Source organism: Apteryx mantelli, chromosome 21 (genome assembly GCF_036417845.1).
Source record: "Apteryx mantelli isolate bAptMan1 chromosome 21, bAptMan1.hap1, whole genome shotgun sequence".
In the NCBI taxonomy this organism is placed as follows: domain Eukaryota; kingdom Metazoa; phylum Chordata; class Aves; order Apterygiformes; family Apterygidae; genus Apteryx; species Apteryx mantelli.
The window spans coordinates 7,025,541-7,046,702 of record NC_089998.1 but is presented as its reverse complement, the minus strand read 5'-3'; the positions used below and the strand labels follow the sequence as shown (position 1 = coordinate 7,046,702).

Here is a 21,162-nt window from a genome sequence, read left to right as displayed (position 1 = left end):
GGTGGAAGCGTGCTGTGGGGGCAGAGCGCTGGAGCCCGTTGCGGATCTGCACGGACGAGCCGATGCCTCCGCCTTGCCGCCTCCGCTCTGGCGCGCTTGTGCTTGGCTTGCCCTCGCCGAGCCCCCGCTGCCTCGTCCCGCAGCGAGCGGGAAGAGTCGGGGGAGCGTTGGCTTTTCCCGAGGAATACTTGAAAGGTAACGCCGCAACCGGGAATACCGCGACGGGGAGGGAGAGCGGCGCGGCCTGCTGCCACTCGCGGCCGTGGGGAAGGCAGGAGCCGGACTCGCGCACGGGCCCCGCCGGGAGCCAGCTGGGGAAGGGACGGGCGGTCTGTGCCGGTTTATTAACTTCTTCCGCGCTTTATTTTTGTAACTTCTCCTGCGAGCGTCGTGCTGTGACCGCCGGGCCTCCCGTTTGACGCCGTTCTCTGGTTTGCCCTAATAAAATGGTTTCTTTGCACCTCCGCCTCGGAGGCGTTTCGGGGCGGCCCCGCGGGCAGCGGCGCTCTCTAGCTCTTAAAGCGGCGACGCTCCTGCGTGTGGGCGACAGCGGCCTCGGCGCACCCGCCCCTGCTGCCCTTTTAAGAGGCGGCCGGCCGGGCGCACGGAGCGGGAGCGGCCATGCTGCGCGGCCGCTGGCTGCTGCCCGGGGCCTCGCTGGCCCTGGGCGCCGGGCTGGGCGCTGCCCTCGCGGCGGCGGCGGCGCGGCGGCGGCGCGGCGAGGGCGAGGAGGGCGGCGGCGGGGGCGGCGCGGCGGGGCTGCTGGGCCGCCTGCCCGTGGTGCCGGTGCTGGCGGCCGCCGGGCCGCCGCAGCCCGCCGGCTCGGGCGGCGCCGATCTCGCCAAGTACGGGCTGCCGGGGCTGGCGCAGCTGCGGAGCCGCGAGTCCTACGTGCTGTGCTACGACCCGCGGAGCCGCGGCGCGCTCTGGGTCATCGAGCGGCTCAACCGCGACACGCTCCGCGGCGCCTCCGACCGCGCCGCCTGCGCCTTCCGGGAGGACGACTCGGTGCACGAGTACCACCGCGCCACCAACGCCGACTACCGCGGCAGCGGCTTCGACCGCGGCCACCTGGCCGCCGCCGCCAACCACCGGTGGAGCCAGAAGGCCATGGGGGACACCTTCTACCTGAGCAACGTCGCCCCGCAGGTAGGGCCCCGGCGGGACGCGACGGCACGGGACGGCGGCCGAGGGCCTCGCTCGGCGTCCCCGGCCCTGCCTCCCGCCCGGCTCCGTAGCCGCCCTGGCAAAGCGGGGCTGAAAGCGACTACGCTCGCTCGGGGGTGGCGTGTGTCGTGCCAAACCGAGACACGCTGGTCCCGCAAACGCGCCTGCCGGTGCGCCTCTCTTGCCGTCGGAAAGACCCCGGTTACTTCAGCATGGCACATTGCGGGAGTAAAGTTAAATACTCGGACAAACGCTCGCAAAAATGAGGGCCTGAAACCTGGGGGGCCTGTTCCTGGGGGGCAAACCAGGACCCCTCCTTAGGCAGCTTCCAGAGTGGAGGTGACTCGTGGCCTCTTCAGCATTGCCCTGAGCACCTTACAGAGAAGCGTTATACAAAGTCGCATGTTATTATTAGGAAAACTCTGAACAATGAGGAAATCCCCTGGCGACTGACCTTCCTGTCTGCGTCGCCCTGCCTGTGTTTCTAGGATCCCCATTTAAACCAGAATGCCTGGAATAACCTCGAGAAGTACAGCAGAAGTTTGGCTAGGAACAACAAGAACGTGTACGTCTGCACAGGTCCCCTTTTCCTGCCCAGGTAAGTACGAGGGTTGTGCTGGGACCGCGCTCAAGAGGTGCATCACGCTGTGGAATTCAACTAGGCTGAGGGTTCGCTGTTTCCTGAGCGTGCACCCAAACAGAAGTGATCTGCTCAGCCCCAGTTCAGTAAGCAAGTCCAGCTGTGTGCAGAGGGCCTGCAGACAGGTGCTTTCTTGGGGCTGGGATTAGTTTGCCCATTTCCAATTTAGTAGATCATTTCAGGAGTAGGTAGGGTCGGACCTCTCCCAGGCAGGATCCAGCTCTGTGGCTATTGCCTGGCTGCTGTAATTGAACTGTGGCATCTATTCTAGTACTGCTTTCTTGAGATAAAATGCAAGGATTTTATTTGCAGTCTTTACTAATCCAGCAGTATGTAACAGCAAATTAGACTGCAGAGGCATTAGGCCTTCGCTGCAGTATAAAGCTTCTAGGTTTTATTTTATAGCCTAGTTCTCCTCGTAAGAGCATAACTTTATTTGCAAGTATCTTTGTAGCACTGAGAAGAGCAGTTTCCACAAATTGAGATCTCTTCAGCAGCAGCAAACAGCTTGGAAAGGCTGTTAAATGAGACGGCGGGGAAGCGATTTGGAGGAGCAGATCTGACACGTTGCTCAACCTCACTATGTCACGTAGCCTCTGTTTCAGTGACCTTTTTACATCCCTAACGTAGATGCAGGGCTGCTCTCTGCCGTGTTGGAGGGGGGACTCGGGTGGTGCTGGAGGGCTGAGGGGGTAGATGTGGGACCAGGCCAGGAGGTAACAGTAACAGGTCATTGCTGTTGGTGCAGGATGGAAGCGGATGGGAAGATGTACGTCAAATACCAGGTGATTGGGAAGAACAACGTGGCCGTTCCCACCCATTTCTTCAAGGTGCTCATCCTGGAGAAGGAGAGCGGGGAGATTGAGTTGCGCTCCTACGTGATGCCCAACAGCCCTGTGGATGAGAACATACCGCTTGAACGATTCTTGGTTCCCATCGAGAGCATCGAGCGGGCCTCAGGGCTCCTATTTGTCCCCAACATCTTGAAGAAGACAAATAACTTAAAAGCCATCACAGCTGGGAGCAAGCATTGAACCCTGACTAAACAAATCAAGGTATCCTCTGGCAGGGACTGTGCAGCAGTAGTTAGCAGAATCGTGTTTCCTTGCGCAATTTTACATGTGCAGAATTAGAGTCAAATCAGTGCTTCTCTCTACATGAAACTGGAGGAAGGGTGATATTGAAATGGATGTGCAAGGCCAGTCTTGGTGGCAGGTCCTACAGGAGGCTCTTGAGCCCTTGACACCATAGTAGCATCTCCATCATTTGCCCATAAATTGCAGTACCAGGGATACTCCCGTAAATCGTTCCCTTTGAGTTGTGTGTGGCTCATTAAGAGACAAAGGGAAGTTACTTAATTTCCGATATTTGGCAGGGAAGGATAGGTGCAAGACGGGTACAGGGGGAGAGGGGGAAGTCCCTGCCTTTCTGTGGCCAAAGGATTGTATAATCTGTTTTCTTTTAGAAAATGGTTTTTAGCAGTAAAGCTTTGAAAACTCAAAGTATTGACTGCTTCTTATCTGCTTTTACCAAAGCCCTGAATGCCTAAACAGTAAGGGGGAGGACAGAGCCAGCTTTTCCAGATGTCTTCTTGCTTGATCTCACTGTAAATGGAGTTTAAGGCCTCATAATTAGAGCCAACTGTTACAAGATGCACTTACGTGCTTTAGCTCTGAGGCCCAACTGAAGCTCCAGCCCTTCCTGCTGTTGGAGGGATGAAGCCTGCGAGTTAAAGGGGACGCTGTGGGACAGGAACAGCTTCCTGGCATAAAGACTGTATTTTGACTTTCTTATGCTGACTTAAACTGTGAAGTCCACAGGGCTCCAGCGGTACTGAGAGGGCAGGATCCCTGCAGACTGGGTGCTTGTCCTCTGTAGCAAGATACTTGCACACGGACTTTGAGGCAGATGAGGTTCAATACTGTTTTATTCCCCACCCCAGACATCTGAACTGAGTCTGCTGTCAGGCTTGGCCCGTGTGGTTGAGGGGCAGCAGCCAGCTTTGCTGGCTGGACCACGCGGGCAGGAGAGCTCAGACTTGCTGGTCCCAGCACAAAGCGGCACTTGGCCTAGCTGCACCGTCAGCTCTAGTCACGTTGTGCCTTTAGCTTTCCCCAGGCTCGGCCCTGCCAGGCTCTCGGAAGGATTTGCCCAGTACCTGGCCCTTGAATAGCAAAGGGCTCTTCCTTGAGCCAGTCTGCAGCTGGTGGCAAGGTCAGTGGTTCTCCCTCTCTTGGCTGTCACTGGGTGTCTTCACAGCCTCATCGATGTGGGGTCTCAGCGAAGACAGAGAGATCAGCAGTGCTTCCTGCAACAGACCAAATGATGTGCTTGCAGCACGTCGCTGCCAGAGGCGCAAGCACAGTGCTGCTGCGTGCGCACAGGCATCGCGCCCCACCGCGCCGTTATCCACCTGCCCTACCTCCGTCCTGATGGTTCGGCTGCCTTGGCTGGGACAAGTGTTCAGGTAGAAGTCAAACAAGACGCTTGGGTCAGTGACCTCCAGGTTTGGGTCTGCATCAACCCCAGCTTCCAAGCCCTGGAGCCCTCCAAACACGACCAGGGCATGCCTAAGGGAGAGCACGGGAACAGGATTAGAGGGGAGACAGGCTCCCACCCCTGTACCAAGGCAGAAGCTATAAGCTTTACACAGGAGAGCTTTTCATGTGCCTTGGGCCATCAAGTGGATTAAGAACTTGCTTCACTTTTTTTTTTTAAAACTTGTTTTGCAGATCTGCAAGAAACAGGCCCATTTCTTGTGTTCAAGTAGGTGTAGTCTGTGCTCAAGCTCCTCTGCGCCTCTGAGGCAGGGAGCTGGGTCCTTTGTTGACAACTGCCCAATGCAGCAGCCTCCCTAACGAAGCTCACAGCACCCAGCCAGCATGTCAATCACTGCTACAAACTGAATTGGGGGGCTCACTCCAGAGAAACAGGCAAGAATTTGGCCTTGTCCCGGGGAACTTCCCCCAGCTTCTGCAATGCAGTGGAACATACATCCCTGTAAAAAGGATGGGAGAGCACAGCCAGGAGCCTGCATGTGAGTCTTGCACTTGCCCCTAAGAACAGCCCCCTCTGGGAGAGCACCGAGGCCACCGTGCAGCTTTCTGTGACTGCAGGAGCCAGGTGGCCATTCTGCCACCTGCACCAGGCCCTGCCGCAGGGAGCGAGTAGGCCTAGGTGAGGGTGACACGTACCTAAAGGAGGGGAGAGTGGCCTGGTCCACAGAGCTGCCCCGCTCTGAGGTCCCGATAGAGAGGTCGTAGCCTTCCTTGAAAGGGCACTCGGAGAAGACAGCACCTGGGAAACAAAGGCAACGTGCAGTTATCTATGTGGTGCCCTCACCTGTGCTGCAGGTCTCTTGGACAGTTTCAGAGGCTCCACAGATGAGTGGTAGCAGCAGAAAGGGAATTGCTTTTCAGTGTTGCTAGTAGATCAGAAGGCAATAAATGCAGGGCCACTGTCCCTCTTTCTTGCGTCATCCCCTAGCTGCAGGGGTCTCCTAGCACCTTTCTCACCCGCAGTACCTTTTCCTGAAAGCTCAAAGAGGCACCAGGAGCTGTTCTTTGGCTAAAGGAGAAGGAGCGTCTACATGTGCCTGTGGCTCGATACAGCAAGGAAGCACCTTTCTTCTTTAGATAGATCTCTGTACAGTTTATGCCAGAGACCTTTACATTTCAGAGCTCATGGTTTGCCTAGGAGGTCCTAGGCAGTCAGAAGACAGTGGAAGAAGATTTTGCAGGGCTCGAGCTCAAATGTCACTGCTTGCTTTGATGTAAATGAGCAGGAACTAGGTAACAGGGAGATGGAGACAAGCTGGATGGAGATGATGAGCACTGATTCTTGTCTGTGTTGCTACAATCGCTAGTAGCATTTGGAGCAAGGGTGAGCGGAGTTCCAGGACAGAGTATTGGTGGGTGACTGGGATGATTCACTCCCCAAACTTTATCCCTCAGATTGGTATGGAAGCCCAGGCAGGGTGAGGCTGGCTTCTGCTGCAGGGCAGTGGATGCCTGAAAACACTTACTCAGGCAGGAGGCGAGGCGGACGCTGTAACCCCAGTACAAGCCTGACGCTGTCCGAGGGTGATGTGAGGACACCACGGTGCCTTTCCGCACTTTACTATCTGAAATGGAAGCAAAGAGATTAATAACCCCTTGTGCTCTCCTCGAGAGCTGGGTTTGACAAGCCATATACTGAGATTTGTCCCAGGGCAAGGCCCTGACTTGATGCACAACCAAGAACCACCATCTTGAGCCCATTCTGGAAAGCGTGCAAGTGTGCTTGGGCTATTTATTGTTGGTCAAAGAGCTGCCAACTCTTTCCAGTAAACTAGGGAGGCGGGGTAAGGGTGTCATTAAAACTGTGTGTGGGTGAAGGAGGCATGCAGCGCTGTTGGGTATCTTCGAGCATTAGTAATGTGAAGGCTATCACACGAAAGGACCAACTCCTGCAGGAATGAAGTCTACAGATGCTAACAGGAGCAGTGGATTACCTGGATTCTGGGGTTCCTCCAGGTGCACGGTGACTCGCAGACCAGGATCCAGCTGCCTGTCAATCCGCACCTCCTGCAGTGACAGTCACCAACAGTGTCAGGCAGCCTGAAGGTACTGGGGGAATCGGGGAGGGAAGGGACCCCCCTGTGCAAGGGGAGGCCCATTCCGGCCTGGAGCTGGAAGCAGGACCTCTGCGGTCATGGCCTTGTGTTTTGTGCAGCGCAGAGCAAGCTCAGGGTGGCTCAGATCAGCAGTCAGCTGGTGAGTGAGTTTCCAAGACTTATTTTGCTGCCCAAAGGCACGAACACTGGTGCTGTACTGGAATGGGCAAGGACTCGACAGGGGAAGCTACAGACGTTAAGGAGCCGGAAGGGAGGGGAAAGCGACAGCATTAAACTACATCCCAGCCCACTATGAAACAGGGCCTTCAGAAACCCAGCAGCACCAGCCCTGCCTGCTTCGATTCTGCCAGAGAGACGGGGAAGCCATTTTGGGATCTGTGAGTTACTCGCAGACGTACCTTCCTCATCCCACAGTTAACAAAAGAGCCTCTGCCTGGCTTAGTTGGCCGGTCCAACACCACACCTTCTCGGTACTCCGAATCCTCGTCCACCCGCATGTGGTGGGGGCTGTCCAGGGGATTCAGCAGCCCTAGAACAGCACAGAAGAAAACAACAGCTGAGAACAGGACACAAAGTGGGGGAACACATGTAAGCGCAACTGCTCTGCTGTTCCCTCCCTCTCTGGTCCAGTGTACCACGGCAGCTCAGTGCACTTGCACTCTTATGCAGGGAAAGGCTTTCCAACGTCGTGTATCATGTGCAAAGCAAGAGCCAGAGCGCAGGAAGGGGGGAGCTGACAGCTTGAGGTGGAGGGAACAGGATTTTTACCTGCAAACTGCAGATCCTCATGTTTTGGAAAAAAGGATTTTCTCAAGTACCTGTTAACAAGGAAGGTCCAAATGTGAGAAGTTTCTAAGGAATTCAGGCCTCAATTTAACCCTTTACTGGCTCAAAGGAGCTGCATGCTCCTTTGCATTCTTAGCTCCCCGATCTACCCCTAAGGCACTGAGCAGGCTGTATCCTGCATTCAGTGCTGTTCTTTCAGTTAAACTCATGAACAACGATCGTGAAACGATCGGCTCCCATGTTCCTGCAGCACAGTGTGACATAAATAGAGTCTGAATCCTGCTTCTGTAACCTCTAGCATGAGATGCCCACGGAAATGGGCTGGTAGCCAAACCTAATGCCAATCTGGTGCACAGCCTGACCACACTGGACTTACTGAGGGCACTCCAAGTACTGCAGGATCCGAGCCAGCTGCACACAAGCCTTGCCTCTCTTCCCAATTCCTTCAAACTCCCCCTCCACGCTCCTGAAAGAGAAGGATAGCAGCCCGTGAACTTAATCTGAGAACAGCAGCATTCCCCCGCTAGAAATAAATGGGTCCTCTTCTAAAGGGACTAGCTCCAGAGATGCAGACTGGTAACAAAGACAGAATTCCAAATCTGACTTAAGTCAAAGGTCTTTTTCAATTTTGTTTCATTTTTAATCTTAGTCTATTTGCCTTTGACACAACCTGGTAGTTGGAGGCTACAGAGATGGATGCTACAGGATCGCAGGGCCTGGCCAGTTAGCACAGAGGCAGGTCCAAGTAAGAAGCCAAACAGGAATTCATCTTCCAGAGAGACACAGGCAATGTTCCCATCCCTTCACAGCAAGATTAAGAAGCACGTAGGAGAACTTGATCTCCTGCTACGCTGTCCTCCCCCTACTGGGATAAATGACTCTGGCTTCTAAGGCAATTAAGCCAGCAGCATCTTTGCCCAGTGGCACAGGGGTCCCTGCAATCCTGGCACATATACGAGGTTCAAGCATTTGCTTGAGGTACATTCTCAGCTTGAGGAAAAGATCGGAGAAACAGAAAGCACAAAGGTAAGGTTTTCTGAGGAACAAGGCAGCTCATCCTTACTTTACGTCTTCTCCGTGCTCATCAAATACTACAATCTCATCCACACAGAAGATGGCACAGGCCCGAGCAATCTGTCCAGCAAGGTATGTCCGCAGCTCCAGGGACTGGGCATTGTTCAGGATAGAGCCTGGCAGGGCGACGCTCAGGGTGTAGTGACGCCCTGGGGAACAGAATGCAGTTGGAGAAGAGCCACAGCTTGACAGCTCCATCTCCATCATTTTATTTGATTCTTCAGTTGGAATAGGTGTGGGAGAAAGGGGAGCAAATTATATTTCTTAGATTTTAACTACTGGTTTTCTGCTAATAAAAGTCTCTCTTGCAGTGCCCACTACATTGTGTTCATGCCTGTTGACAACCGTGGATTGATCTATAGGAGATACATGAAGCTGAGCCTCACCTTTCACATTGATATGTACAATTGTCACAAAGAACAGTTTTCTGACCTTTAACGACCAAGTTTTTCCCAGCCCTTGCACTCAGGCCTCTCATCAGCTGACAGCAGCACTACCTTTATCTTCCTTCTGCTCCTCTTCCTTTTCAGCTTGTTGTTTCTCTGCGAGCTCCTGCATCCTCTGCTTTTCTAGTTTCTTCAGTAGCTTTATCTCCTTCCATTTTTTCTTCTCCGCTTTCCCTGGGAGGGAGGAAAAACACCTCATTTTAAATAACGAGCCGCCAAGACGGGGGCGGGCAGGGCGGATGCGGAAGGGGAGGGAAGAAGGGACCGGACGGCACGAGGGGCCGCGGGCCCGGGCGCCACAGCGCAGACGGGGACGGTTTCTCCCGGGCAGGGGGCGTTCACGGACCGCAACAACCGGCCCGGCCCCAGCGGCTGCGCCCCGGTGCCCCTGCTCCCCCCGCGCGAGGGCCCGGCCTTACGCTCCTGCTTCCAGCGCCGCCAGTCCACCCTCCTCTCCAGGCCCTGCGGAGACAACGACCGTTAACAGCGACCGTTACCGGCGACCGTTACGGCGTGACGGGCGGGCGGCGCTGACGCACACACGCACGCGCCCTCCAGCCCCTCCCCCCCCCCCGCGCCCACCTGCACCTCCTTGGGCCGCTTCGCCCCGCCGTCCGCCATCGCCGGCCCGCGCTCCCCGGCCACGCCCCCTCGCGGCGCTGATTGGGCGAGGGCGGGCCAACGGCTGGGTCACGTGAAGCGAAACGCGAGCCAATGGCCGGGCAGGGAGGAAGGTCGCTGCTGGCCGCTTAAGTCCCCTGCGCGGTCTGTCTTGCTAAGCAGGAATTGCCTGGTTCCGCAGCGGAATGGGTGACCTGTGCTCACACATGGATTTGGGGTGGGCGGGAGTGGATGCGGGTAAACCTACTGAGGGCTGCGACAACGGTGGAAGGGCTTAAAATCCAGGCACCTATGTCCAGTTGTATGGCCACAAGCACTGCATGCGTGGTGTAGCATGGTGGGTGCATCGTGCCCCTTGCAGGGTGTCTCATGGCCTAGAACAGGAGCCGACATGCACGGAGATGTTGCAATTAATCTTCATGCCAATAATCTAATCTCATGGCTGTTTACCTGTTTTGAGGGTTCATAACTCTTTGGCATGTACATGGCAGCAAAAAGTCTGAAGCGGTGCCCTTGCCCGACCTGGCCACGGCAGGACAGCGAGCCGCCTCTTCAGCGGGAGGAGGTGCAGCTCTCGCTCCCGAGGAGGAACGGTACCGATGGCCACAGCCCAACATGGAAAACCTGCAGGAGCAGCTACCCACCGGCCCAACGGGCAGGAGGAAGAGCTACCGCTGCAGTGCAGGGTGCAACGCACGCGTTGCATGGGGTATGGCAGCTGGCCTCCAGGAGAACCGCATCAGCCACACCATCATGAGAGAGAAATTTATTCTGCATTAATTGAAGTAATTCAACTTTAATAATTTAATTGCTACAAATACTTATTGCGCCATCTGTTACGCACAACTTGTGCGTGAGCTAAGATGCCGTTTTACATTCTCCTCCAGGTTTAAAGCAAGAACGGCCTGTCGGAAGGCTGCTCCCATTGCGCGGCTCGGCAGCGGGAGTGTGCGAGGGGCACGAGCAGAGCAGCAGCCCTGAGCTGCTCTCCCTCGGCGCAGCCCTGCCGCCCGCCCGTGCAGCACCCGGGCACTGGCCTGCGCCCTGCGCGTCTCCCCTTCCTCCCCGCCGCTGCGGGGGCTTGTCAAAGCCCTGGAGGTTTCGCTTTGCTCTCTGAGGAGCCCTGACAAAGTGCCAGACAATGTCAGCTCCTGGGACTCACAATTTTGTGGATCACGGGAGTCAACCCCTCGGTGGGTGGCGCCGCCACGCAGTCCCGTGGGGCACCCGGGTGCTCTTGGAAGTGCCGAGGGTGGGAGCCCAGAGCTGGGCGAGCTGCCCTCTGGCATCACCCTAAAGGTCAGTCCCAAAACGCCTTCCCAGAACGTGGTGGTGGAAGAGACCCCTGGAGCCATCCTTACGTTGTGTGGGGCCGGACGGGTCCCAGGGCGGGTTAGCAATGGCGTTAGGTGCAAGGAGAAGCAATATAAACTACGGCCGGCGCATGCAGAGGCTCCCTTGTCCCCGGGACCGGCACAGCCGTTTCGTAGTGACGGAAAGCGTCCCCCAGGCTGGCGCCTGGCAAACCTCTTACCCGGCCGTCTGACGGAAAGTGTGGTTGAACGCACAAGAATAGGGATGACGCAGAGTTTGCAGGCAAGCAAAGGACCAGGAAGGAGAGCGGGACGGAGCGGACGGGGTCGGAGGAGAGCCGGCGTCGCTGTCCGCAACCTTCAGGGACCGGCTTTTTCCCGTTTCCATTTTTGCAGTATGTCATTTGCCGCCTTCAGGGTGGCGTCCTCCTAAACAAACACCGCAGGCTCGGTCAGCGGCCTCCAGCCAACTCCCCTTCCCCTCACTGCCCTCGCCATTTACAGAAATAGCCTGTTTTTATCCCGAAACACCACAAATGCCCTGCGTTGGGGATGATACGGGCATGGCCATCTCTGGAGCGCAGACAGCAGCCACGAGGCAGAGAAAAGCACATCCGAAAGGAGGGATCGGGGCGGCTGGGCCTGGCTGCACTCGTGTGCTCGATGCTGCTAAGATGCCACGAAAACAGCCCCGATGGTTCCCCCCGGGCCTCGCTTTCCTTCCCGCTGCCGCCACCGCCTCACCTTGGCAAAGCAGAAGCGGATGAAGCGGCTGTAGTCGTTCTTGTGGGGCCCGGAGTAGAAAGCGGAGAGCGGGATGGCGGCGAGGCCCTGGCGGGAGGGGGGGACAACATGGCGCCACGGTCGCTCCTCGCAGGCGGGCCGGCACAGAGCGGGGCGTTAGTTTACCTTGTTCTTGACCATCCACTTGGCAAACCTGGAGTCGTAGGGCTCGTCGGAGCCGGGGGCGTCAGGGACGTCGGATGCTGGTGGGGAGGGAGAAGCGTGGCAGCTGGGAGCGCGGCGGGAGCCCCACCAAGCCCTGGGCCCGTGGCGGCAGCGGCTGCCCTGCTCCCTGCCGCGGCCGGGCGACTCACCGAAGGCAGAGACGTCCGCGACCAAGAAGTAGGTGCCCTCGGGGACGATGGGTTTCATGCCCGCGGCGTCCAGGCTCTGCACCAGCCGGTCCCTCTTGCCCTGCAGCTCCCGCGCCAGGTGCGCGAAGTAACTGTCCGCTTGCCCGAGACGCTCGAGCTCCCTCTGGAAACCCTGCGCCACGGCCTCCTGCAGGCGGCCAGGAGCTGGGGGTCCCGCCGCCGCTCGGGGATGGCGGATGGCTGCCCCACGCCCAGCTCGCGACCTCCGAACGCCGCCCCTTCCCCCCCCGGCGGCCGTGGGCGCCGCATCAGGATCGTACCTGGGCGGCCGTGGCGCAGTGGTACACGCTGTTCTGGTGCACCGTGCGCAGGTGCTGCAGCAGCCGGGTCGGCCCCACGGTCCAGCCCACCTGCGGCCCGCGAGGAGGAGGAGGAGGAGGAGGAGGAAGGCGTTGAGTTGCGGGGAACCTGCTCGGCTGCTCGCTGGTGCCCTGCTTTCGGCCAGCCCCCCCCGGGGGTGAAGCAGGGCCAGCGCGGGGGCTCTCACCTTCCATCCCGTGGCGCTGAAGGTTTTCCCGGCGCTGCCGATGCTGACGGTACGGTCCCACATTCCCGGCAAGCTGGCTGCCAGGGAAACGGGAGGGGAAGAAGCGACGGCAGAGCTCGCGGCGTTCGCTTTCGTGCCGCACCGACGCCGCGGTGGGAGCTCGCTGCCCACCACAACCCGCTGCGGCCCCTTCTGTTCACCGCGTGGCTTTCACCCTGGTGGGCCTCAAAGCCCACTGTGAGCAAGTGGCCAGGTTTTTCCAGAGCGTCTCTCCGTAACTGAGTGTTTTCATATCCGTGTGGCCGGCCCCAGGGGCTCCCGGAGGTGCCAAGCACCATCACTCTCCCAACTGCACCGCAACAGGAAGAACAGGCCTCCGAAATCATGGTGCAATGGAGGTCCCAAAGCTAGAGAGGCCCAGAAAACCATGGTTTGAAAAACCATGGGCAAAAATTCTACAGGAGCCGAAGGGCTCCGTGCTCTGCATCTCCTGCGGTGACGCCAGCTCTCTTTCCTCTCCCTGGCTCTGGAAGCTGGGACTCGAGTTTAAGATCCGGTTTGGAGGCCAAGATGAAGGTGCAGCAAAACACCTCCGAGGGCGACACGTGCCTGGCACGGCAGTGCTGGGGGGAATCTGCTACCACTGCTTCCCGGGACGGCAGGGGGCTGCGAGGGGATGGGGACCCCCCGGCCGGGCGCTGCAGCCGGAGGAGATGCCCAGGCTCGCGCAAGCGTACCGATGCGGACGTGCTCCTTCCCGTCGTAGACCAGCCACTCGTACACTTCGTCGCTGATGCACAGGGCGTCGTGCTTCACACACAGATCCGCGATGAGCTCCAGCTCCCCGCGGCTGAACACCTGCGCCAGGCGGGGGGATGCAGCCGGGAGGGACGCGCGTGAGCCCCGGCCGCTCCGGCCGAAATCGTCTCGCGGGGCAAAGCCACTGCCCGCACGAAAGACCAGGCTTCCCGGCCCGGAAGAGCGAGCGCCACGTGCGCCACGCACCCACCGCCCGCTGGCACCCTCACTGCTTCCCGGCCCCGCACGGCAAGGCCAGCGGCGTTACCTTGCCCAGCGGGTTGTTGGGCGAGTTCAGCACGACGGCTTTAGTCCGTTCGCCGAACTTGGAAGCCAGTTCGGCCGGGTCCAGCTGCCAGTCTGCGCTAGACATGAGTTGTCCAGCTTTCGGCGCTTTCTGGAAAGCACGGAGGGGAAGCAGGGATTCGCGCGAGGCAGCCACGGCAGGCGGCTCCACGCCCTGCTTTGCCGCCTTGGCGGCTTCGCTCCGACCCGCTCACCGGTCTCAGCGGGACGAACACAGGCGTCCCGCCGGCCATCTTCACCATCGGCTCGTAGCAGTCGAAGAAGGGCTCGATGATTATCACCTGGAAGAAAGAGGCATCTCAGCACCCTCCCGGCCCTGCTCAGCCCTGACGGGACGGCAGGGACAGGAAATTTTAATCCCCGAATGGGGATCCTGCATTGCCAGGGTGCAGTGACAGGGAGGAACGATATCACTCAGGGCAAAAGGTGTATTTTGGCCTTATGCAGCAATGAGAAACTGCAGCAGAGATGCTTTTCCTTCAGCAGCTCAAATACCTGAGGACGGGGCTATGCAAAATCTTTTCTGTTCTGCAGAAGGACTCTGAACACCCGCCTGCGGCCCCAGGCAGGAAGGGCTCTCCGGGGCGAAAGCTGCCTGTGCAGCAAGCCCAAATCCTCGCTTACCTCATCGCCCTCGTCGACGAGGGCCTGGAAGCAGCAGAAAAGGGCCTGGTATGCCCCCACGGTCACCATCACGTTGGTCAGAGGGTCCAGCTCTTGCCCCAGCAGCTTCCCAAAAAACTGGGCCAGGATCTTCACCAGCGGAGGGTGGCCCTGTGGGGCGAGAGGGGGCGGCTGGGCTCGGGGTGCCACGGAAGCCTCCGCCGACGCGGACGAGCCCTTCGGAGGGGTTCGGGCACCGAGCGCCCCGTCGCTGAGCGCCCGGGGTGTCCTCCAGCCTGGACACCTCCAACGCCTCGCAAAGCAAGGGGCTTCGGCCCTGGACTTGGGAAGCCTGAGGCTGGAAGCGTGATTTGCTCGCGTGCTGGAAGCTGTGCATGGCGGGGGGACATTCCTGCCACCCTTTTCCAGCTGCCCGTCCCCAGCAAATGCGATTTGGGGTCAGTCCACCCCCCAGCAGAGCAACCGAGGGGGTCCCGGCTGGAGCCAGCCCAGGTGCCCGGCCGAGGCGCCCTTTGCTCGGGGCGCGGGAGCTGGTTTCGGCCCTGCCCGTCCGGCCGCAGGGCGAGCGGCTGACGGGGCAGCGCCCGCCGCGGGGAGCGCCACGCACGAAGGCCCGGGTGTACTGGTGCAGCATGTGGTTCTCCCCGCTGACGGCTCTCACGAACGCCTCCCTCAAGAAGTCCGGCGGGGGAAAGTCGGGGAAGCCCTGGCCCAGGTTCACCGTGGCGTGGGTGGTGGCCAGTTTCACAAACTCCACCCTGGGGAGAGGAAAGGGCGAGAAAGTCGGGTGTTTGCAGAGGCTCCGGGCAGCAAGGCGTCCTGCTGCTTGCAGGTGGCAGGTCAGCTCACCAGATATTCTTATCCACTCCCTCCAGCCTCCGAGCTTGCACCGGCCTTGACATTTTTGCCTAAAAACAGAGAGAGAAAGTGAGTTTGAAGATTTCATTGATGGCAGCAGAACCATGTCCGAAGGGGTCGTGGCCTCCTGGGGCTGTTTTTTCCCTGCCGCCTGGAAGGTTGTGCCCTTTAGTATTGCTTCATGTGTCATTGCTGCCCGGTCTTGGAGCAGCAATGCCGAGGCCGGGGCTTCCAGGAGGAGCTTTGAGCACTTTTCACGAAAGAGCAAAAAGACTAGGGCTGGCAGAGAAGGACGGTTCATTTACAAGTTTCAATAAGAATTTGGAAAACAGGCGAACAAAAGGAGTGTGCACGCTGCCTGGGTAGCTAGCAATGCCTTAAACCTCATTTTCAGTTGGTGCCAGGGTTAAAAGAGCTCAGCCATGCTGTAACGGTCCATAGCTTCAGACCCCAGGCTTTCGCCTTCCTTAGTGTCCTTCTTCTCCCTCAGAAGGACCTCCTTGGTCACTACAGACCACATCCCATTTCCCTAAAAGAACAAACTTATTTTTATTCCACGCTGCTCTGGTTTGTAGCAGAAGTGGTATTTGCTCCTTCGTCCCGCTGGAGCCCTTGGTGAAGGTAGGTGCTCTAGATCCTAAACTAAATGCTGGGTCTCTGCACCTAAAGTTCACAGCGAAACAAGCCAGCGCCCGAGTGTGGGCAAGCAGGATGCAGCCAGAGTCTCCGGGTCGGCCAATGCCCGGGAACGCCGTGGTACCGGTTCCCTGACGGGTATCTAACGCCCCCCACGCACCGCGGCCGGGAAGGGGCTGAAGAAGGACAGTAGGCAGCGGTCAGAGCGAACGCCTCCTTCCACTTGGGATGAACAGGCTGGGAGAAAGCACAAGTGCTTGATGGGGAATTTATCGTGAGGATGATGAAAAACGGCGTTGCTGGCAGCGGAGGCAGAATTTAACAACGCAGCAGCAGGTGAGGCAGGATAGCTAGGCGGCGAGGGGCCTGGAAACCAGGGACAAGCGATGGGCAACACGCTGAGAAAAGCCAGCGTGGGGCTCACGGGTGGCGTCGCTGCTGCAACGCACTGAGAAAACCATCCTTGCCCCAGCAGCCGCAGGGCATTTGAACAGAGAAGAGGAGGGCGCCTGGCAGCGGCTGAGATGTGAAACGAGGAGCTGGGATGTGAGCGGGAAAGCCCTGTGCCCTGCCGGCAGCTTGCCACGCCAAGAAGGTCGGAGGATACAAGGTCTCCGCTGTCCCCAGGCTGGCCCATGGCCTCGGGGCGCCCCGCTTACCTGCTCACCCCACTGAACTGCACCAGCAGTCGAGAAATGCCCCGCTGGGATTTTGCTCTGAGGTCTTCAGCTTTCTATCTATCTCGCTTCAGCCCTCGCTAGGGGTTTTACAGCGAGTCGCCGATAAGCCCTGTGTCCCTGCGTGCAGCGGTGGACTCTGAGCTGCCCCGCGGGGCCGGGCACGGAGCCAAGGGCGAGCAGGAGTCGCTGGCGCCTGGAGGACGGGGCAGCCCGCAGCGCACCCCCAGCCCCGCTGTTTGCTCTTTCTGCACAAGCTCAGGGATGCTGCAGTCAGCAGGGCCTGGTGTCCGAGCTGATGTTGGTGGGCATAGAAGGGTTAATGATTTAGGAAGTATAGGAAAGTTGGAGGTTATACATTAACAGCTCTAGTGTGCTGTTCTCGTGGTGGGGTTGCTGCTGGCCGCAGGTCAATGCATCCAACAGCATCAATGAGCATGGTGGGGACAGTGGGAATAAGGTGCTTTAAGCCTAGAAATGCCCAGTTTCGAGGAAGGGCCCTGCCTGCTCCAACCCTTTCAGGAAAGAAAATGGCAAAAACTTTCTTCTGCTGACTCCCACCGGCCCCGTCCTCAGCCGACGCTGGCTACCGCTCAGCGCAGGGGGCCAGGGCGGCCCCGTGGGCGGCTGCCCTGCGGGCTGGAAGTGCCACAGGCTCAGGGCCACGCTGTCTCCAACCCTGTTCCAGCCCCTTCGGCTCCCCAAACCTGGTGTGTTTCTCTAGCTGGAGTTTGCCTGGCAGTCGGAGAAGCTGGTGCGATGGCTCACGGAGGAGCTCCGGCTGCACTCCCCCCTCCACCACTGACTCCCTGCCATGCGCGGTTCCCTTGCTCTGCGTGTTGGCGGAGGGATGCTGATACTTCCCAATGCGAGAGGCTTTAGCGGAAGAGACCTTTAGATGAGGCAACCCCCAAAACAGCTTTTTTCCATATAAGCGAGATTCTCCTGCTTATGAGACGTTCCTTTTAAGCAGGATATCTGGAAATAACTGGGCACGGAGGTGACTGCGTCAGTGTGACTTTTCCTGCAGTGCCCCTCCGCCAAGGCTGGCTTTCTGGGCCCGCACTCGGTGCAATGGGCTCCCCGGGCACCGCACCGCTAAAGCCTGAGCCAGGGACCAGGCTGAAGGCCGGACCGGTCCTGTTTCAGTACCTTGCTGAAGCGTAAGCTGTGTCCAGCACTGTTCGCCCTCTCCAGCAGGACGTGACGCAGAGACGGCCCCGCTCGCCGGAGCATGCCACGGCTCCTGCTGCTCACTCCGACGGGCACGGACCTGCATTTCCCCCGGACACAGAACAGCGGGCTGAAATAATCATTGCACAACCGCAGGCGTAAAGCAAAGCGCCCTGCGCAGGCTGCTCCTGAGCCCCGAAGCTGCGGTCACGCTGCTGCCTGCGAGGCTGGCGGCCACCCTCTCCGGCAAGGCTGGGCGAAGGGGAGGGAAGCGGAAAGGAGAAGGAGGGATGAGACGCTCTGCGTGTTGTTACTGCAGCGTCAGACGGTGACGGGACGGCACGTCATGCCCGTAACGCACATGGAGGCAGGATCCCATCCGCCTTGGTCGCCAGCGTTTCTTGCCCTTCCTCCCCCTGCAGCACCTTCAGCTTCCTCATCCCCCAGCCCTGCAGATGCCCCGGCCCTTTGGTGGTCCCGCGCTGCGCTGGGGCTGCCCCCAGCCCCGACACGGCCGATCAAACCACCCTTTTGTCTTCCTGCACATTCTTAAGGATGAAAAAAATCAAAGCGACGGTCCTGCCGTTTTAGAGCAGCTCCGGCCACCCCTCAGCTGCTGGAGCTCCAGCCTGTTTAGTAGCAGGTTTCATCCTGGCTAATTAGATGTTTGCGCCCACTTCCAAAGGGACTTTGGAGTTTAGATTTCATTCAAGGCACCAAACAAAGTGATTTCTGAGCCTCGTACAGCTTTTTTCTCCACCCCATCTCCTCATCTGTTCCACAGCATTGCTTAAGCACATGGTTAAAAAAAAAATAAAAGCTAAAAACCCTTTGGCTTGCTGCTTTGTTTGCTACTTTAGATAAAAGGGGTGAGTGTGGAGGACACATGCACCTCTATGTTGACCAGCCACGGATTAACTTTCCCAGCTGCCGAACAATAAAATTAAAACAGGTTTGAAACCGGCCATCCCACAGGTAAGGTGACCTTCCTGCCAGCTGCACTTCCCGTCCTTACGTGCAGGACGAGAGTCTCCTCGCTTTTGCATTTTGTGTTTTTTCTGAGACGAGCGCAAAGTGGGGGTCAGCTGAGACCGGTGGCGTTTTACATCTCTTTACTCAGGTGGGAAAAAATAACTTACAGAAAACGTGGGCCACAGCATGATCTTGCTGAGGACTGCAAAAATGCGCAGGGCGGGGGCGCTGGGAGGTGGGGGGGGGCTGCGTCGGGGTGCGGCGCGACTGCAGCCAGGGCACCGACCCCGCCGGGGTGCAGAAAAACCAGGGGGGCAAATAGGGCTTGGCCGCACTGCAGCAAACGAAGGAGCCGGGCTGAGACGTGGCCCCAGGGCTCGTGCAAAGTGCTCGCGGCAGGGCCGCTCCGAGCAGCCGAGCGGCCAAACGGGGCCAGGGCAGGCGGCGAGGCAGAGCCGAAAAGCCTGGGAAAGGCGGCGAGGGAGCCCGGGGCCGGCAGGGTGCAGGGGACAGAGCACGCTGAGGATTTTGGAGGTCGCAGCCGTAAGGTCACCTCGAGGGACGGTCACTCGCACCCTCCGGCCCGCAGCGGCCGGCGAGCGGGCGCCCCTCGCTGCGAAGCCTCGGGAGGGACGGTGCAGGGGGGAAAACCCGACTTACACCCAGCGGGGCTGGTCTGCTCTGGGCTGCAAAAGTCCGGCACCAGTCCCTTGGCACACATGCCGCCGTCCCTGCGCATCCGAAAGGCTTCGCTCACAGCGCTGACTTCCTGGGAGGAGTCTGGGAGGCTGCGGGAAGGTGGGAGCCGAGCTGCAACACTCAGGCAGGGAAAACCGTACCGGGCCAAAGGCCATCCCTGGCCGCTCTCGGCAGCACCGGGGCGAGGGAGGCGACAGCTTTATTTTAAAGCAAACGGCTGGAGCATTTAGGAACAGCGCTCTCCTTTACGGAGGGTTGGAGCCAGGGGTGCCGGAGTAACTTGGCTGCCCAAATATCCCAGCATATTGTTCAGATGCAGGCTCTCAGCGGCATAATTATAGTGGGATAATTATTGCAGGGTGGCTGTAATCACTTTGGCATGGCCATGGCAGGAAATTTCCCTCTGAGCGAAGCCTTCAGTCATTTTGCAAAGAGTCATTTTTGCTAGACACTCTCAAAAATCCCACCCTGCAGGTTTAGGATTATTAGAGATGGGATTGCAGATGCGAAGGTGAAGACATCCTCGTTAGGTTTGTCGGAGGTTAATGACTGGCACGTTGGCCTTCTCTCCGCTTCCAATTTCCCTTTGCACCAGGGCTTTACGTGTGCTATGAATCAGGCCTTGGGGCTCTCTCAGGGAGTGAGCAATTCCCGTCTCCCTTTCGCAGTAGGAAAAAGTGAGACACGGGGAAAGGAAGCTCTGGACATCGGCCGTGCCAAAGGCTCCCGGCTGCCGACCTGCCGTGGGCTTGCCGCATCCCCACCGTGACTAAGTGCGGAGGGAATTTCTGCACGGGCAGATGCAAACTCTTGGCTTTTTAAACATCTGTTTAACGCAAACACTGAAATAAGCACTCGGAAGGAAAAACTCGTGTTTTTGCTTCCGTAAGAGTTGGCACGGCATGTCTGGAGCCAGCCGGGAGCTCCCTGCCCTTTCCTCGTCCCCCTGCCTCACCGTCCTGCTTTGCCTCCTCCTCCCCGAGTCTTGCACCATCCACGGTTGTTGTTTAACCCCAAGATGAGCTGATTTAACTTGCTAAAGGAGCAGAAAGCTAACCCGGCAGAAAAGTGGACGGTTTCTATCAAGTCAGAGAGCTGAGCTGTCTGAGGGCAGGGCACGAGCGCGAGGGCCGCTGCACGGAAATATAGGCGTGGGCAGGGAGGAAGGGAGGAAAAGCGGCACGAGCCCCCGTCCGCCGCTGGCAGCGTCCAGCCCTTGCCTTGGTTCACCAGGAACGTGTAGCTTCTCCTTAGCATCCCGCTGAGGTGCAGCAGAAAGCGCTGCTGGATAACACGCACGGATCCGCTGGGAGCTGTTTGACCTCCCCATGGCTTGTGCCATAAAACTCGAGGAAAATGAGGAGTCGCTTTGATTTAACAAATGCGTCTGGACACGAACAGTTCTTCCTCTTCTTAATGTCGTGTTTAAAGAAGAAAAAAACTATCGCCTGGGCTGGTCAGTGCCTGCAGCTCCGTGCTCGGGTCCCCAGTGCAGGTCCCGCGCCGACGCCTGCAGCGGGGTGCTCCGGCCTGCGATGTTCCTCGAAAGCCGCGGACGAGCCCGTTTCGCTATAGCTGCGATCACGGGGAGATACGAGTTAAAACCGGCCGCGCTTAACCACGCGGAGCTGCCTCTTGTAGGCTAATGAAAAGGTAATGAATGCCTTTGAACTATCCTTCATGAATTTTTTACGGAAATGCTGCTGCCCGGTGCCCTCAAATGAGTCAGCCGAATGAAAGTAAGCATTAGTGAATCAGCCGGCTTTTCAGATACCACAAAATGACTCTGGGTATATCCTCCGCACGCAACCGCGTTGCTATTCCTGATGCGAGGGAAACAAACGCTGTGTTTTTTGAGCGGCCTTAGCTCGGCGAGCTGCTGTTAGAGAAAAACAGATCGGCGTTTGCAAAATACTCCGCTTCGAAAATTGCTCCGGAAGTAGGTTGGTTCTGAAGGAAAAAAAAGCAGTAAAACAGGTTTGCAGCAGTGGCAGTGCGTGTACAAGCAGTGTGCAGGGTCATCAGGCCCGGACTATGCACCATCCCCTCTCCTGTGCGACACGGCCACGGCGCGAGGCAGGCGCGGCTCATTTCAGCCATTTACGACCCAGGG

At 58.3% G+C, this 21,162-nt stretch overlaps 2 protein-coding genes across 2 annotated transcripts; one reads left to right on the top strand and one right to left on the bottom strand.

Annotated features, from left to right (window-relative positions):
• Positions 1-606: 606 nt before the first annotated feature.
• ENDOG (endonuclease G) lies at positions 607-3,600 on the top strand. The gene is made up of 3 exons (XM_067309262.1): positions 607-1,149; positions 1,656-1,765; positions 2,556-3,600. The coding sequence occupies exons 1-3, from the start codon at positions 622-624 to the stop codon at positions 2,839-2,841; spliced, it is 924 nt and encodes a 307-aa protein (XP_067165363.1). The 5' UTR covers positions 607-621; the 3' UTR covers positions 2,842-3,600.
• Positions 3,601-3,716: 116 nt separating this feature from the next.
• On the bottom strand, positions 3,717-19,189 carry LOC106490298 (kynurenine--oxoglutarate transaminase 3). Its single transcript, XM_067309357.1, has 26 exons — positions 19,011-19,189; positions 17,358-17,478; positions 14,884-14,942; positions 14,642-14,792; positions 14,035-14,184; positions 13,605-13,691; positions 13,373-13,501; positions 13,044-13,164; positions 12,307-12,383; positions 12,080-12,169; positions 11,760-11,946; positions 11,572-11,648; positions 11,407-11,493; positions 11,027-11,091; positions 9,311-9,413; positions 9,148-9,190; positions 8,780-8,902; positions 8,272-8,431; positions 7,585-7,674; positions 7,191-7,240; positions 6,821-6,951; positions 6,300-6,372; positions 5,832-5,930; positions 5,002-5,104; positions 4,230-4,377; positions 3,717-4,115 (listed from the first exon to the last, which is right to left on the bottom strand). The coding sequence occupies exons 2-26, from the start codon at positions 17,439-17,441 to the stop codon at positions 4,023-4,025; spliced, it is 2,580 nt and encodes an 859-aa protein (XP_067165458.1). The 5' UTR covers positions 17,442-17,478; positions 19,011-19,189; the 3' UTR covers positions 3,717-4,022.
• Positions 19,190-21,162: the final 1,973 nt, after the last annotated feature.